The sequence below is a fragment of the Bos mutus genome, chromosome 9 (assembly GCF_027580195.1).
Source record: "Bos mutus isolate GX-2022 chromosome 9, NWIPB_WYAK_1.1, whole genome shotgun sequence".
Lineage (NCBI taxonomy): Eukaryota > Metazoa > Chordata > Mammalia > Artiodactyla > Bovidae > Bos > Bos mutus.
Window position 1 is genome coordinate 40739643 of NC_091625.1, and position 18024 is coordinate 40757666.

The window sequence follows — 18024 nt, forward strand, 5'->3', positions numbered from 1 at the left end:
GCAACCCACTCCAGTATTCTTGAAAATTCCATGGACAGAGGAGCCTGACAGGCTACAGACCATGGGGTTGCAAAGAGGTGGGCATGACTCAGCCACTAAACAACATATTGTCAGGACTTTCAATAATACTGATGCCTTGTTAAACAGAGCATGTAAAACACAATTTAAACTCTTCTGGATAATTTGGGCCATTTTCATGGCTATTGCATACACTTTTAAACTCTTCTCTGACCATTTCCTTCACAAGGACAAAAGGTGATGAGGCTGTGCTTGCTTCCCTCTGCTGCTCAAAATCCATTACTGCGAGCCTCTTTGAGGCTCATTCCATCCAAATATATCACCATCTCCCACTCTTGCTGTCATCTATGAGTCATTGCCCCACATTTACAAAAGATTTATCTGCTCCTTCATCCCAAACCTCATCATTGTTCTTGACCAGCTTGAGCATCAGTGGACAGTCCATACACCTGGGTCTCTCTGGATTCTCTGGTTTGGGGGCTTCCCTATCTCCCATGGACAGAGGAGCCTAGTGGACTCCACAGGTCGCAAAGAGTCAGACATGACTGAGCGACTAACACTTTCACTACTTTCACTTTGTCTCCAATACAGAGATTGCAGATTTAATGAAGGCACCTCTAACATTCCTGTATCAGTGGGCTTTTTGTTTGGTAGAGAGGTTTTGGTGGTGGTGGTGGTGGTGGTGGTGGTGTTTTTCGTACTAAGAAAATGTCTTTGCATTCTTCCACAATTAAAACTTTTAAAAAGAAACAAAATTAATTTTATTTTATTAAATGCCTTTTGGAGCACTTAATATCAAGATGCTCTGTATTTGTTGATGCTCCCTGAATTCATGGTTGATGCCATGAATCATGTTAATTGGTATCCTAATGTCGAAACATCCTTGAGTTTGTGAAGTGATAATTCAGTCTTAGGGAGAGCAGTTAATAAGCCTAAGTAAGGTTTTCTAAATTCTTAAAGCTTCTTCTTCTTCACTGTCCCTCTCCTCTACCCCCATCCTTGACTTATCCCCTATTTCAGGCTCCGCCATTAAGAATATGCCTTCTCGGCCCCCATGGCTCTGGCAAAACTGTCTGTGGAAGACAGCTGGCAGAAAAATTGGGCATTTTTCATATTCAGTTTGAAGAATTTCTTCAAGAAAAACTAATGCTCAAAACTGAAAAGAAAGTGGGACCTGAATTTGAGGACGATTCTGAGGATGAACAATTTGTAAAACAAGAACTTGAAGAGCTTGCAATTCAGGCCAATGTTACAATTGAGGAAGAAAATACAAAGAAGCTGGTAGGAATATTAATACTTTCTTTGCAGATAATTGTGCTTACTAGTGTTACTTTGAGGGAGTAGAATATAAGTAGTATAAAACTCTCTATATACAATTTCGAAGAAGTAAAAAAAAATAGCCCATAAAAGTAATTTAAGAGTCATCTTCTCAATATGTTAAATACAGACCTTGCTACTCATCTAGAATATAGAGTACTGAGTTTTACATGACTCCAATGAAAAACAGAAAAGCTTTCCCTGACAAGAGTGTTGTATAGCATTTATTTGGGGCTGTTATTTGATGGACTACCCAAATGGTTCAGTGATAAAGAATCTGCCAATGCATGAGATGCAGGTTCAATCCCTGCATCAGGAAGATTCTCCTGGAGAAGAAAATGATAACCAACCCCAATATTCTTGCCTAGGAAATCCCGTGACAGAGGAGCCTGGTGGACTATAGTCCATGGAGTTGCAGAGTCCAACACAACTTAGTGACTAAACAACAATGTTATTTGAGATGTCTGATCTAGATGATAAGATTTCTGTTATTGTGTTCTGTGTTTTCTATTTATTAATAATACTATAAAAAATCTGCCCCTGCACCAGTAGAGATCTCAAAATATTAATTTCTAATGATTCCTCATAAGAAAGTTTGTATGTATCTTTTTGTTCTTCAGTCACTCAGTCATGTCTGACTCTTTGCGACCTCATGGACTGCAGCGTGCCAGGCTTCCCTGTCATTCACCATCTCTCAGAGTTTGCTCAAACTCATGTCCATTGAGTCGATGATGCCATCCAACCATTTCATCATCTGTCACCCCTTCTCCTCCTGCCCTCAATGTATCTCTTAGGTGGTTTCTATCTGGGCGTATAGAGAAAGTTCATTATTTTAACTCGCCTTTTAACCATTTCTGATATATCTGAACCCTTTTTTTCCAAATGATCTTCTATAAATGGACACAGGTACAGATTATATTAGATGACTGCCTGCCTGGCCCATCCTTTAATCAGGATCTAGATTGAGTAGTTATAAGATAGGTGACAAAAATCAGTTAACCTTTATAGGTGTGTGATATAGATTGATCTTGGTTTTAGTAAAAATGATGAGACAATCAAGATTAGTCATGCTATTTGCTAGTAGCTCCTCTTAGCAATGCTATGCTATGCTATGCTAAGTCACTTCAGTCGTGTCCGACTCTGTGGGACCCCTTAGACGGCAGCCCACCAGGCTCACCCGTCCCTGGGATTCTCCAGGCAAGAACACTGGAGTGGGTTGCCATTTCCTTCTCCAATGCGAGAAAGTGAAGTCGCTCAGTCGTGTCCGACTGTTAGTGACCCCATGGACTGCAGCCTACCAGGCTCCTCCGTCCATGGGATTTTCCAGGCAAGAGTACTGGAGTGGGGTGCCATTGCCTTCTCCCCCTCTTAGCAATAGTAAGTATAATTTCATATCCATCCTAAAGGAAATCAGTCCTGAATATTCGTTGAAAGGACTCATGTTGAAGCTGAAACTCCAATACTTTGGCCACTTGATCCAAAGAATTGACTTATTGGAAAAGACCCATATGATGGGAAAGATTGAAGGTGGAGGGAGAAGGGGACAACAGAGGATGAGATGGTTGGATGGCATCACTGACTCAATGGACATGAGTTTGAGTAAACTCCAGGAGTTGGTGATGGGCAGGGAGGCCTGACGTGCTGCAGTCCATGGAGTCGAAAAGAGTCGGACACGACTGAGTGAATGAATTGAACTGAACTGATATTAAATATTGGTTTGAAGAAAAGTACTCAGATTTTTAAATGCTTACAAACAACAGTGAAAAGTGACCTGAGAAAAACAGGTCTTATATTAACTATGTAACATATTACTATTTATAGATTTTAAGTTTTGTTTGTTTTATAATTCTTGTTTGTAGCCTCAGGAAGTGCAACTTACAGAAGAAGAAGAAGCAATCAGATTAAACCTAACTGAAAATGAGCCATTGCCTCTTGAAATCCTTGAAGCAATTCTTTCTGAGTGGTGGTTTAAGGAACCGATATGGTATCTTAATTTATATAGACTTTTATACACTTATTGACTTTCATTTGCTTTATTCTTAAAAGTTAAAAATGTAATCCAACATAAAGTTAAGAATTTTCTCCTTTACTCCAATGTAAACTAGTGATTCCACACATTAAAAACATCTAGGAGATTATTTTTAAAATATTGATGCCAGAGGTTCCAAACAATTGAATTAAAATTTGAGGTGCAAGGGGGACCTAGCCATTGGAGCCTCCCGGGGATTATAATGTGTAGTCGTGGCTGTGTGTGTGTGCTTAGTCGCTCGGTCATGTCTGACTCTTTGCAACCCTATGGACTGTAGCCCATCAGGCTCCTCTGTCCATGGGATACTCTAGGCAAGAATACTGGAGTGGGTAGTCATTTCCTTCTTCGGGGGATCTTCCCAAGACCCCTGACCAGGGATCAATCCCAAGACCAGAGATGGAACCCAAAGGTAGATTCTTTGCCATCTGAGCCACCAGGGAAGCTCAGTCATGATTAGGAAATACATGTAGTTAAGCATACATCTTGATAAAAAGATTACTGCTAATCATGAAGAACAAATATCCCAAGTTAATGATTTTAGTGCTTTTCTACATTTGGGAAAATGCAAGAATCTGGGGTCATTGAAATCCTTCCTGAGATAGGCAGTCTACTATCTAGGGGCCCATTTATCCAATAGACAGAATGCCTCACCCTATTTTTTCATTCTGAATTCTTTTCAGGGTGCATTGTCAGTAGGTGACTACAGTGGGTTGTGATTTAACCCCCATACTACTGGTTGGTGAGCAACACTCTATATTGTGGTTATTGTTCACATCACTTAATAGCTGTCCATAGTCTTATACCTTTACCAAAAGCCAGGAACAACTTGACCCCAGACAGAACAAATTTAAGAGTTACAGGTCACCAGAATGTAAAACTCTGCCTCAATTTCGTAACCACAATCTCTTACCTTGATATCCACCAAAATAAAGTGAAATGATATTTACAGTACTGCTAATAGCAAACACGTATATGGAACTTACTGTGTGCAAAATACTGTTCTTCTATATTGTATTCATATTAAGTTCCTTGATCCTTATAACTACCCTATGGGACAGGAACTTTTATTTTCTCATTTTGGAGATAAGGAAACTATATCAATGAGAATTAAAAAAAACTAGCAGGTCCCAGTGCTTCTCTGGTCATTCTCTTTTACTTAGTCCCTGACCTAACTGAGTAAGTGGGATTATTAGTCACTTTAATTTTAATTTCTTATTCCCTATATTATATCAACAGTTGAGGTAAACTTAGGCATGTTGCTTGCGACAACATAATCATGGGATGTTCTTCATTAACTTAGCTCCTAATCTTACATCACACATGAAAACAAACAAATAAACATATGGATTGAAGAAAAGGAAAAAGTGAAATTCTAAAAGCCTAAATAAAATAGCTGAACATTAGCACTACCATCAAAACTTATTATAATGAAAAGTTTGTAATAGCATGAGAAATTTTAGTATATAATGTTAAACTAAAAAAAGAGGATACACAGTTATTTATGATAGAAAGTTCAACAAATGAAGAACAAACTAGAAAGAAACAAAACAAAATGTCAATAACTTATTGGATATGAGATTATAGATAATTTTGTCCTTTCTTTGTGCTTTTCTTAATTTCTTATTTTCTATAGTGAAATATATTGCTTTTATAATTAGGAAAAAATCAGCACATTTTTAAAAGGCCTCACTCAATCCTAGAGAGAGCTTATTAGTTACTGCTGCTGCTGCTAAGTTGCTTCAGTCGTGTCCAACTCTGTGCAACCCCATAGATGGCAGCCCACTAGGCTCCCCCATCCCTGGGATTCTCCAGGCAAGAACACTGGAGTGAGTTGCCATTTCCTTCTCCAATGAATGAAAGTGAAAAGTGAAAGTGAAGTTGCTCAGTCGTGTCCGACTCTTAGCGACCCCATGGACTGCAGCCTACCAGGCTCCTCCATCCATGGGATTCTCCAGGCAAGAGTACTGGAGTGGGGTGCCATTGCCTTCTCCCATACAGTAGCTAAGTCTTGGCAAACCCTCTTCTGAATCAACATTTTCATTTCTACCATTATATCTCAGTAATGTAATGCAATTAGCTATACCTCAGTAACTAATAGGAGAAGGCAATGGCACCCCACTTCAGTACTCTTGCCTGGAAAATCCCATGGATGGAGGAGCCTGGTAGGCTGCAGTCCATGGGGTCGCTAAGAGTCAGACACGACTGAGCGACTTCACTTTCACTTTCCACTTTCATGCATTGGAGAAGGAAATGGCAACCCAATCCAGTGTTCTTGCCTGGAGAATCCCAGGGACGGGGGAGCCTGGTGGGCTTCCGTCTATGGGGTCGCACAGAGTCGGACACGACTGAAGCGACTTAGCAGCAGCAGCTACTGTATGTGAGAAGCAGGAGGGAGTTGAAGGGTCTCTGAAGTTTGGCCCCTGGACCCTAGTGAGTCAGAGGAAGAGCCATGTAGAAGGGTAACAGTGAGCATGATTTTTGATAGTATGATGTATATATAACTCCTGAAGGGCACTCAGATAGAGAAACTAGGCCGTTATGTTGAAAATTCTAAATAAAAATTCAAAAAAGAGCTTGGATGTAGAGGTAAAGATTTAGATGTCATTTCTCTGATAATGAGTGATGTTGAGCATCTTTTCATGTGTTTGTTAGCCATCTGTATGTCTTCTTTGGAGAAATGTCTATTTAGTTCTTTGGTCCATTTTTTGATTGGGTCATTTATTTTTCTGGAGTTGAGCTGTAGGAGTTGCTTGTATATTTTTGAAATTAGTTGTTTGTCACTTGCTCAACATCACTCATTATCAGAGAAATGCAAATCAAAACCACTATGAGGTAACCATTTCACACCAGTCAGAATGGCTGCGATCCAAAAGTCTACAAGCAATAAATGCTGTAGAGGGTGTGGAGAAAAGGGAACTCTCTGTTGGTGGGAATGCAAACTAGTACAGCCACTATGGAGAACAGTGTGGAGATTCCTTAAAAAACTGGAAATAGAACTGCCTTATGATCCAGTAATCCCACTGCTGGACATACACACTGAGGACACCAGAAGGGAAAGAGACACGTGTACCCCAATGTTCATCGCAGCACTGTTTATAATAGCCAGGACATGGAAGCAACCTAGATGCCCATCAGCAGATGAATGGATAAGAAAGCTGTGGTACATATACACAATGGAGTATTATTCAGCCATTAAAAAGAATACATTTGAATCAGTTCTAATGAGATGGATGAAACTGGAAGCTATTATACAGAGTGAAGTAAGCCAGAAAGAAAACACCAATACAGTATACTAACGCATATATATGGAATTTAGAAAGATGGTAGCAATAACCCTGTGTATGAGACAGCAAAAAAGACACTGATGTATAGATCAGTCTTATGGACTCTGTGGGAGAGGGAGAGGGTGGGGAGATTTGGGAGAATGGCATTGAAACATGTATAATATCATGTATGAAACGAGTCGCCAGTCCAGGTTCGATGCATGATACTGGATGCTTGGGGCTGGTGGACTGGGATGACCCAGAGGGAGGGTATGGGAAGGGAGGAGGGAGGAGGGTTCAGGATGGGGAACACAGGTATACCTGTGGCGGATCCATTTCGATATTTGGCAAAACTAATACAATATTGTAAAGTTTAAAAATAAAATTAAAAAAAAAATAAAGAGAATAAAGGTGAAAAAAAAATAAAGCAAGTAAGGGTATCATCAAAAAAAGATGTAGATGTCATTGACAAAGAAGTGACGACTAGAACAAAAGAGATTTTGCTGAAGGCATCTCTGAAGAAAAGGAAACATATCTTAAGGCAATATATATAAATTTGCCCATTTAAATAGAAAGGATACAACATTTCTAAATGCCAGTTAAGAGCTAAAATTATCAAATGTTCTTGAAAACCCTATTCATATGAAGAAGAAAATGTGTATTTAAATATAAATAGTTAAACCAAATTTTAGAGAAACAGAATAAGTTCATTCAAAAAGGGACCAAACTAAACCAAGCCAAGTTCTCCAAGCCTGGGTATGTTTTCAGTACTCATTTGTGTCCAACTCTTTGTGACCCCATGGACTGTAGCCCGCCAAGCTCCTCGGTCCATGGGATTATCCAGGCAAGAATACTGGAGTGGACTGCTATTTCCTCCTCTAGGAGATATCCCTGACCCAAGGACTGAACCCATGTTTCCTGCATCTCTGGCATTAGCAAGCAGATTCTTTCCCACTGTGCCACCAGGGAAGCCCTCTCCAAGCCTGATTGTATTATAAATATTCCCTAATGAAAATGTGTTAACATTCCAAGTTATTTTCATGATTCTTAAAGTTTTATCATACTTGGGCAAGTTTGATGATCCTATTTGAATATAATCATCCTACACATACGAGCCACGAAAACATTAATAATTGTCACTGTTTACAAAAAGAGGGAGGGAAGAGGAACATCATTAGGAGAAAAATGACTAAAAGGATTCTCAGTAAAGAGGGGTGGGGGTAGGGAGGCAGCCAAACAAACTCTTTACATAAAGGGTGACACCATCATTAGGATGGGCACTCACCCCAAGCAGAGAACTTACCTTCTCCTTTCCTGTGATCTTCTCACAACTTTTAGTAAACTTGTATTTAACAGTAATTGTCTATAAACTGATTGACTACAATTTTATACTATAAATATCAAATATTATAACTTTAATCTAATTTGATACATTTGGGAGAAGAAGCAGCATGTTTATACAAGTAGAAATATTAAAAGAAATAAAAGATACTACAATAAACTATTTAAACTTTTTAAAAGTTTCATTGGACATCTAATATAAAGTTGAGATTTAGCAGTACTTTTTTTTCATTTTTAAATCAATATTTATAATAGAATAGTTTAAGCAAATAAAGTAAGTTATGAAATTTCTACATAGTTCTACAGGTTTTGTATTAGACGGTTTCCCGCGGTATCCAGATGAGGTCCAGTTCCTGGGGGAACATGGGCTTTTCCCAGATGCTGCTGTGTTTATACAAGTTGATGATCAAGATATTTCTGATCGCCTCCTTCCTGTCCAAATTGGAAAGTGGAAAGCAAAACAAAAGAAGAAATTAGAAAGGAAAAAACTCATCAAAGAAATGAAGGCAAAAATCAAGGTATGTATCCATTTGAAAAAGCATGAGGGTAAATGTGTTCAGCAACTATCCAATTTATAAAGTGACCTTTACAAAAATGTAGTTTTCTGATTTTAATACCACATTCAGTATGCAAACTATTTTCATCAAATTTTAACAATTTATCATGAAAGAGTTAAGAATTATTTGAGGCCTTTGTGATTATCTGCATGTTAATGCTTCTCTCTTCAAGGCAAACAAAATTAAAGATAGTGGCTGCACCAAAGTATCCTTGTACTAGACATGGGAGCACAGTGGACGAGGCAGCAAGTAGAGCAAACCTTGAAACTCAAAGTTTTCATTGACTTTCACTAGCTCCAACACCAACCATCAAGGTCATTTTAGCCCATAGTAAAATAAATCCAGGTATTAGCTTAAAATATCTTTTCCTAAACTGTATTCTGAGAAGTTTCCATAAAATGTTCAAAAGTGTTATAGTGAACCTATGTAATTGCACTCCTAGGAATCTAACGAAAATGAAAGCAGACCATGTAAAAATGTGTTTGTGAAAGTTCACACAGCATTGTTCATGATAGCCAATAAGTGGAAACAACTCAATGTCCATCAACTGATGAATGGATATACAAAATGTGACAAATATCCAGATAGGTTCCCTTGTTACAGCTCAAGGTGGCAATACATGAGTCTTCTGAACTCAGTCTACTCTGAAAGAAATGCAGAAACTAGCTGGAGAAACTAGTCTAGGAGAAGCTAGATTCCTGCACATTGGGTAATTGAGAAAATACCCACATCACCTATTAATACATCAAAACAGCTGCTACCTGAAGGTCTTAGCTTCCTATCAATCTGTAATGACTGTGATTCTCCGTTTGGGACACTGATAGGTCATGGCACACCCTTAACTACGGGAGCCACTGAAAACCAAGAAAATGTCTTACACAAGCACAAAGGCTTGAGAGATGGCCAGGACCTCAGGCCAACCTGAGCTGTATTCATCTTCTACACAAACCCCCAGTCAAGACTGGGAGAGGTGGCTGCTTTATCTAATGTGCAGAAACCAACACATAGAGTCAAAGAAAATGAAGGAACAGAGGAATATATTTTGAACAGAGGAACAAGATAAAACTCCAGAAACAAACCTTATTGAAACAAAGATAAGTGATTTATCTGATATATAGTTAGAAATAATGGTCATAAGTATGTTCACCAACGTCAGGAGAACAATGCATAAACAAAGTGAAAACTTCAACAAACAGAAAATAAAAGTACCAAACAGAAGTCATAGAGCTGAAGAATAGAGTAACCAAACTAAAAAATTCAGCAGAGGGGTTCAATAGCAGACTCTAGATGCATAAATCAGTGAAACAGAGTAGAAAGCACAGAAATAATCCCATAATTCATGACAAACTAGCCAAGAATGCACGTGGAGAACAGACAGTCTCTTCAATACATGGCATTGGGAAAACTGTACAGCCACATGCAGAAGAATAAAACTGGACACCTATCTTATAACATACACAAAAATCTACTCAAAGTAGGTCAAAGACTTGAAACACAAGCCCTGAAACCCTAAAACTCCTATAACAAAAAGGGGTAAGCTCCTTCACATCAATATTGGCAATAATGTCTTTTATTTGACACCAAAAGCAAAAATAAGTAAGTGGGACTACATCAAACTAAAAAAATCTTCTTCCAAGCAAAAGAAACCATCAACAAAATAAAAGACAGTCTAGGGAATAGGAGAAAATATTTGCAAATCATATACCTGATAAGGGGTTAAAGTCCAAAAGACATAAAGAACTCACACCACTCAGTATCAAAAAACCAAACAATTACATGGAACTCTGCTCAATGTTATGTGGAAGCCTGGATAGGAGGAGAGCTTGGGGGAGGATGGGTACATGTATATGTACAGCTCCATCCCTTTGCTGAAACCGTCACAGCATTGTTAATCGGCTATACACTAGTACAGAGTAAAAAGTTTAAACAGAAAAAATCTATGTGAAGGACTTATATAATATTCAGTGCATAGTAAGTACTCAATATATGTTCATTTATTCATTCATTGAACACATACTATGGAACACTTATTATGTGTCAGGCTGGAGATAAATAACAGTAGACAAAACAGACAAAAATTCTGTGTTTGTGGCAATACCATTTCAATGAGAGACAGATAAGTAATAAATAAAGTGTAGTATTATATTCAGTTGTAATAAGGGAAATAGAGAAGAGTAAATTGTGGGAAGGGAATAGGGAAGAGGGAGTTGAGAGAGGAAAAAAAAAAAAAAACAAGCAATCTAATTTTTTAAGTGGGCAGATGAACTGAATAAACATTTTTCCAAAGAAGGCATGACCAACAGAGACATGAAAAGGTGCTCAACACCAGTAATCATAAGATAAATGCAGATCAAAATCACAATGAGATATCACCTCTCACACCCGTTAGGATGTCTAAATAAAAAAAGAGAACAGAGATAAATGCTGATGAGGATGTGGAGAAAAAGGAACCCTTGTACACTGTTGATAGGAATGTCAACTAGTACAGCCACTATGGAAATCAGTATGGAGGTTCCTCAAGTAATTAAAAAATAGAATTACCATATGATTCAGGAATCCCACTTCTGGGTATATGTATCCAAAGGAAACAAAGTCATTATCTCAAAGAGATATCTCTTCTCCCGTGTTCATAGCAGCATTATTCACGATAGTCAAGGTATAGAAACAACCTGTGTCTGTCAACAGATGAATGGACAAAGAAGATGTGGGGTAGGTATATATACAATGGGACATTGTTCAGCCATGGGAAGGAAGGAGATCCTGCCATTTGCAACAACACAGGTGAAGCTTGAGGGCATTATCCCAAGTTAAACAAGCCAGACAGAGAAAGACAAATACTGCAAGCTATCACTTGTATGTAAAATCTGGGAAAAAAATAATCAAACTCATAGAAACAGAAAGTATACAAGTGGTTGCCATGGGCTGGGGGGTGTGGGAAATGGGGAGAGGTTGGTAAGATGATATAAAAAAGTTCAATTATAATACGATTAAGGCCTGAGGATCTAATGTATAACATGATGACTATAGTTGATAATATTGTACTGTATAATTGAAATTTGGCAAAAGAGTAGAACTTAAATGTTGTCATACACACAGGATACGTATGTGAGGTGATGGATGTGTTACTTAACCAAATGGGGGAAGAGTCCTTTCACAATGTACACGTACATCAAATCTTAATGACATACACGTTAAATATCTCTCATTTTTACAAAGCTGAGAAAATAATAAATATATAGTATATTCATATAACGGAGTAGTACTCAGTATTTGAAAGGAATGAACTATTGATACTCCCTACAAAAGATCATTATGCTAAGTGAAAGAAACCAGGCAAAGAAAATAGTATTATATGTACTCTATGATTCATTCCATTTATATGACATGTCTTGATCAGATCAGATCAGATCAGTTGCTCAGTCGTGTCCAACTCTTTGCGACCCCATGAATCGCAGCACGCCAGGCCTCCCTGTCCATCACCAACACCCGGAGTTCACTGAGACTCATGTCCATCGAGTCAGTGATCCCATCCAGCCATCTCATCCTCTGTCGTCCCCTTCTCCTCTTGCCCCCAATCCCTCCCAGCATCAGAGTCTTTTCCAATGAGTCAACTCTTCACATGAGGTGGCCAAAGTACTGGAGTTTCAGCTTTAGCATCATTCCTTCCAAAGAAATCCCAGGGCTGATCTCCTTCAGAATGGACTGGTTGGATCTCCTTGCAGTCCAAGAGACTCTCAAGAGTCTTCTCCAACACCACAGTTCAAAAGCATCAATTCTTCGACGCTCAGCTTTCTTCACAGTCCAACTCTCACATCCATACATGACCACAGGAAAAACCATAGCCTTGACTAGACGAACCTTTGTTGGCAAAGTAATGGCGCTGCTTTTGAATATGCTATCTACGTTGGTCATACTTTCCTTCCAAGGAGTAAGCGTCTTTTAATTTCATGGCTGCAATCACCATCTGTAGTCATTTTGGAGCCCAGAAAAATAAAGTCTGACACTGTTTCCACTGTTTCCCCATCTAGTTCCCATGAAGTGATGGGACCAGATGCCATGATCTTCGTTTTCTGAATGTTGAGCTTTAAGCCAACTTTTTCACTCTCCACTTTCACTTTCATCAAGAGGCTTTTGAGTTCCTCTTCACTTTCTGGCATAAGGGTGGTATCATCTGCATATCTGAGGTTATTGATATTTCTCCCAGCAATCTTGATTCCAGCTTGTGTTTCTTCCAATCCAGCATTTCTCATGATGTACTCTGCATATAAGTTAAATAAGCAGGGTGACAATATACAGCCTTGACATACTCCTTTTCCTATTTGGAACCAGTTTGTTGTTCCATGTCCAGTTCTAACTGTTGCTTCCTGACCTGCATACAAATTTCTCAAGAGGCAGGTCAGGTGGTCTGGTATTCCCATCTCTTTTAGAATGTTCCATAGTTTATTGTGATCCACACAGTCAAAGGCTTTGGCATAGTCAATAAAGCAGAAATAGATGTTTTTCTGGAACTCTCTTGCTTTTTCCATGATCCAGTGGATGTTTGCAATTTGATCTCTGGTTCCTCTGCCTTTTCTAAAACCAGCTTGAACATCAGGAAGTTCACGGTTCACATATTGCTGAAGCCTGGCTTGAGAATTTTGAGCATTACTTTACTAGCGTGTGAGATGAGTGCAATAGTGCAGTAGTTTGAGCATTCTTTGACATTGCCTTTCTTTGGGATTGGAATGAACACTGACCTTTTCCAGTCCTGGGGCCACTGCTGAGTTTTCCAAATTTGCTGGCATATTGAGTGCAGCACTTTCACAGCATCATCTTTCAGGATTTGGAATAGCTCAACTGGAATTCCATCACCTCCACTAGCTTTGTTCATAGTGATGCTTTCTAAGGCCCACTTGACTTCACATTCCAGGATGTCTGGCTCTAGGTCAGTGATCACACCATTGTGATTATCTGGGTTGTGAAGATCTTTTTTGTACAGTTCTTCTGTGTATTCTTGCCACCTCTTCTTAATATCTTCTGCTTCTGTTAGGTCCATACCATTTCTGTCCTTTATCAAGCCCATCTTTGCATGAAATGTTCCTTTGGTATCTCTGCTTTTCTTGAAGAGATCTCTAGTCTTTCCCATTCTGTTGTTTCCCTCTATTTCTTTGCACTGATCACTGAAGAAGGCTTTCTTATCTCTTCTTGCTATTCTTTGGAACTCTGCATTCAGATGTTTATATCTTTCCTTTTCTCCTTTGCTTTTCGCTTCTCTTCTGGATTGAGTAGAATGAATGGAGCTTTCAAGTCTGGAACTAGGAAGACCAAGATAAGGCATGAGAGCAGTGGTAAATTATGTGATAGTCTTTTATGCTGAAGAGAAATTGTTGTGTTCCATGTGGCCATGGGCAAAAGAAACACCATTGGTAGGAGAAAGGTACAGGAAGATGTATTTCAGTACTAGTAAGACTTTCCAAAAGAACAAAGACCGAAGGCAGTGAGCTACTTATCGAAGGCAGATAAGCATAGGCTAAGTAGACATTTGGTAGGGAGAATATGGAAGAAAGCTCTCTAGTGTCAAAGAGCTAATCAGTTAATTCCAATTCTGAGATACAATGACTTAAATTATTGGATTCATTATCACAACTCAGTACTCATTAATGTATCATGTGTTAAAACCATGAAGATCTTCTTTCACTGCTCAGACACAGTTGTCGAATTCTTTTCATCTTGGACTTAGTTGGAGGAAATCCCTCTAAAGGCATTTCCATCCATCCCTTTGCACCACCACACTAAGACTGCATGCCCTGGAACTAAGATTGCATGCCCTGGAACATGGACCTGGTGATCCAGTGGCTAAGACTCCATGCTCCCAATGCAGGGGGCCCAGGTTGGATCTCTGATCAGGGAACTGGAACCCACATGCTACAACTAAGAGTTCACGTGTCACAATAAAGACGGAAGATCCTGTGTATAGCAACTAAGATCCTGTGAAGCCAAAAAAAGTATTGCCTGTCCCAGGTCATCTGTGGCCAGCACAATCAAAGCAAGCCCAGCTCTCAGTCTTCCAAGTACTATGAAAGTAAGGAGGGAGATATGGAGAGACACCAAGCTTCACACTCTGCTGTGTGACATCCTTCACTTTTCTGCTGCTGATCTCTAAAGAAAATGGGCCCAACTGTCTGCTAGGCAAGAGGCTCTGTAAGCATGAGAATGGAAAAGAAAGCAGAGGGCATACCAAAGTTTGCCCATATTCATGTGCATTGAGTTAGTGATGCTATCTAACCATCTCATCCTCTGCCACCCCCTTGTCCTTTTGCCTTAAATCCTTTTCAGATGGCTAGTAACTGCCATATTGGACAGAGCAGCTGTAAAGCAATCAAGCCCCATCCTAGCCATCACTTGCCCTAAAATTTGTAGGGCATGTGTAACAGGAAAGAACAGATTTCTGGAGCTAGTTCATAACCTTGTGCATTTGCTCCTTTCTTTTCACACCCACAACTCAGGCAAAAGGGACTATTTTTATAGCTTTACAGTTAAAGTACCTATGGTAAAACTTTGGTTTAAAAAAAGGAAATTAGAGTTTTTATAATCCTCACCTTCTGAAAAGCTACAGAATCTCTCTGGGATTCATATATGAAATTAATTTTATTTCATTTGATTTTATAATTCTTTCTTGAATGTCAAGCAAACATACGTTATCTGGGATGTATACTCAGTAACTGCCAGATAAAAGGAGCAGGGTGCTACTGGCCTAGACCAGAGCCCCCAGGGCATGTCTTTAAGGCACCTCTCTGATCTCTGAGTATTTAAAGGGACTGCAATTTCAAGAGTCGTGAACCAATGAGCCCCAGAACCCAAGGGTAGCTGATTAGCTTTCATGCAAACCTTAAGGTCACATCAGAGGACCCATTCATTGCGTTAGATTTAGAGGCCGCGAAAAAACTAGAGGACTACCCATATACCATACGTGTGAAAGTATCCAAAGTACAAATGCTTTCCTCATGTATATATGTGCTTTTAGGGTTCTTTAGACAATTACATCTTAATAATATGATGAAAAATTATCAGACATTTTCAACAAATAGCCTCCCTATTTCTCCATGTGCAAAATCCACCTCTCCACCAAAGCAAACAAATAAGTAATACATTTTGAAAAGGGATTCTAAAGTTTGAAGAAAAACTGACTGATCCCAAGTGCCACTTATACCTCTGGAGGGAAACAGCTGATCAAGAGGGCCAGAAGTCCAAAGATACATGTGACATAATTATCACCATCACAATCTTTTCTGGAAAGTATCCTCTGACCAAATATTATTCCCATTTGGGAAAAAATATTAATACATAGAAAGTAATTTTATTATTATCTGTTGACATTTTTAATGCTTCTTTCTTTAACAGGATGATATGATTGCTAAAAGAAGGGCTGAACTTATAACAGAGAGAGAAAAAAGGAGGAAAGGAGGGGTGGTAAGTAAATAAAATTGCTTTTTTCAAAAAATAAAATGGACACATACACACACACCCACACATATATAAAAATATATTTTACATATATATAATATATATTTTACATATATATAATATATATTTTACATATATATAATATATATTTTACATATTTATATATATATATATATATATATAAAATCTCAAGCATATAAAATGAAAAGATGCACAGTAGTCTTTTTTAATTTTTATTTTATATTGGAGTGCAGTTGATTTACAGTGTTATGTTAATATCAGGTATACAGCAAAGTGATTCAGATACACATATACATATACCTATTGCTTTTCAGATTCTTTTCCCATATAGTTTATTACAGAGTATTGAGTAGAGTTTCCTGTGCTATATAGTAGGCCCTTGTTGATTATCTATCTTATATATAATAGTATGTATCTGTTAATCCCAACCTCCTAATTTATCCCTCCTCTGACCTTTCTCCTTTGGTAACCATAAGTTTGTTTCCTAAATCTGTGAGTCTTTTCTGTTTTGTAAAGTTCAGTTGTATCACTTTTTAGATTCCACATATAAATGATATGATGTTTATCTTTCTCTGATTTACTTCACTTAATGTGATCATCTCTAGGTCCATCTATGTTGCTGCAAATGGCATTATTTCATTCTTTTTTATGGCTGAGTAATATTCTACTGTATTTATGCACCATATTTTCTTTATCCATTCATCTGTCGATGGACGATTAGGTTGCTTCCACGCCTTGGCTATTGTAAATTGCACTGCAGTGAACACTAGGGTGCATGTAGCTTTTTAAATTTTGGTTTTCTCCAGCTATATGCCAAGGAGTGGGATTGCTGGGTCATATGGTAGTTCTATTTTCAGCTTTTTAAGGCACCTCCATTTTGTTCTCCATAGTAGTTGTACCAATTTACATTCCTACCAACAGTGTAGGAGGGTCCCCTTTTCTCCACACCCTGTCTAGCATTTATTGTTTGTAGACTTTTTGATGATGGCCATTCTGACTGGGGCTTCCCTGGTAGCTCAGCTGGTAAAGAATCTGCCTGTAGTGCAAGGGACCCCAGTTCAATACCTGGGTCAGGAAGATACCCTTTAGAAGGGATAGGCTACCCACTCCAGTATTCTGGGGCTTCCCTGGTGGCTCAGATGGTAAAGAATCTACCTGCAATGCGGGAGACCTGGGTTCAATCCCTGGGTTGGGAAGATCCCCTGGAAGAGGGCATGGCAACCCACTCCAGTATTCTTGCATGGAGAATCCCCATGGACAGAGGAGCCAAGGAGGCTACAGTCCATGGAGGTTGCAAAGTCGGATGCGACTAAGCACAGCACAGCACATTCTGCCTGTTTTGAGGTGATACCTCATTGTAGTTTTGATTTGCATTTCTCTAATAATTCGTGATATTGAGCATCAAAATGATGCATAGAAGTCTTGAAGCAAATATCAAGTGTATGTACTAGTACTTAGATTATGTATCATTTTTTATACTTCTGGTATTTTATAACTGCTTACAATGAACTTTTATTATTTTTATGATAAGAAAAATGAACACTTTTAAAGGAAAGGAAATCACTAAAGATGTTTAAACAATCTAATACAAAATATAATAATACTACATTAAATTATGTTTCTCGCGGATTTTTTGTGCTTTTCACACTTCAGTCCAAGTCACAGGGAGATAGGCTGAGAGAATGGGAATAAGGTCTAGACCGAGAGCTTATGAAGTTGTGGTCTTCTCTGGTGGCTCAGATAGTAAAGAATCCACCTGCAGAGCAGGAGACCCAAGTTTGATCCATGGGCTGGGAAGATCCCCTGGAGAAGGGCATGGCTACCCATTCCAGTATTCTTGCCTGGAGAATCCCATGGACAGAGGAGCCTGGTGAGCTACAGTCTGTGGGGTTACAAACAGTCAGACATGACTGAGTGACTAACACACATACACACACACACACACTGTAAAGTTGTGCTGGAGCTAAAATGCTTTCATTGAGATAAAGAATGGAATGAGGCAGAGCCTGTGGACAGAGTCACATACTCTGCAGAA

The 18024-nt window shown here is 38.8% G+C and overlaps 1 protein-coding gene and 1 long non-coding RNA gene across 2 annotated transcripts in view; one reads left to right on the forward strand and one right to left on the reverse strand.

Annotated features, from left to right (window-relative positions):
• The window catches only part of AK9 (adenylate kinase 9), a 123846-nt gene that overhangs the window by 75252 nt on the left and 30570 nt on the right, over nt 1-18024 (forward strand). The window contains exons 28-31 of the mRNA XM_070376484.1: nt 1039-1299; nt 3195-3319; nt 8267-8486; nt 15906-15974. Of these exons, the coding sequence (XP_070232585.1) occupies nt 1039-1299; nt 3195-3319; nt 8267-8486; nt 15906-15974 (675 nt within the window). The remainder of the gene's footprint in view (nt 1-1038; nt 1300-3194; nt 3320-8266; nt 8487-15905; nt 15975-18024) is intronic.
• The window catches only part of LOC138989158 (uncharacterized), a 40946-nt gene continuing 31192 nt past the window's right edge, over nt 8271-18024 (reverse strand). The window contains exon 3 of the long non-coding RNA XR_011465369.1: nt 8271-8400. This is a non-coding gene — a long non-coding RNA (uncharacterized lncRNA). The remainder of the gene's footprint in view (nt 8401-18024) is intronic.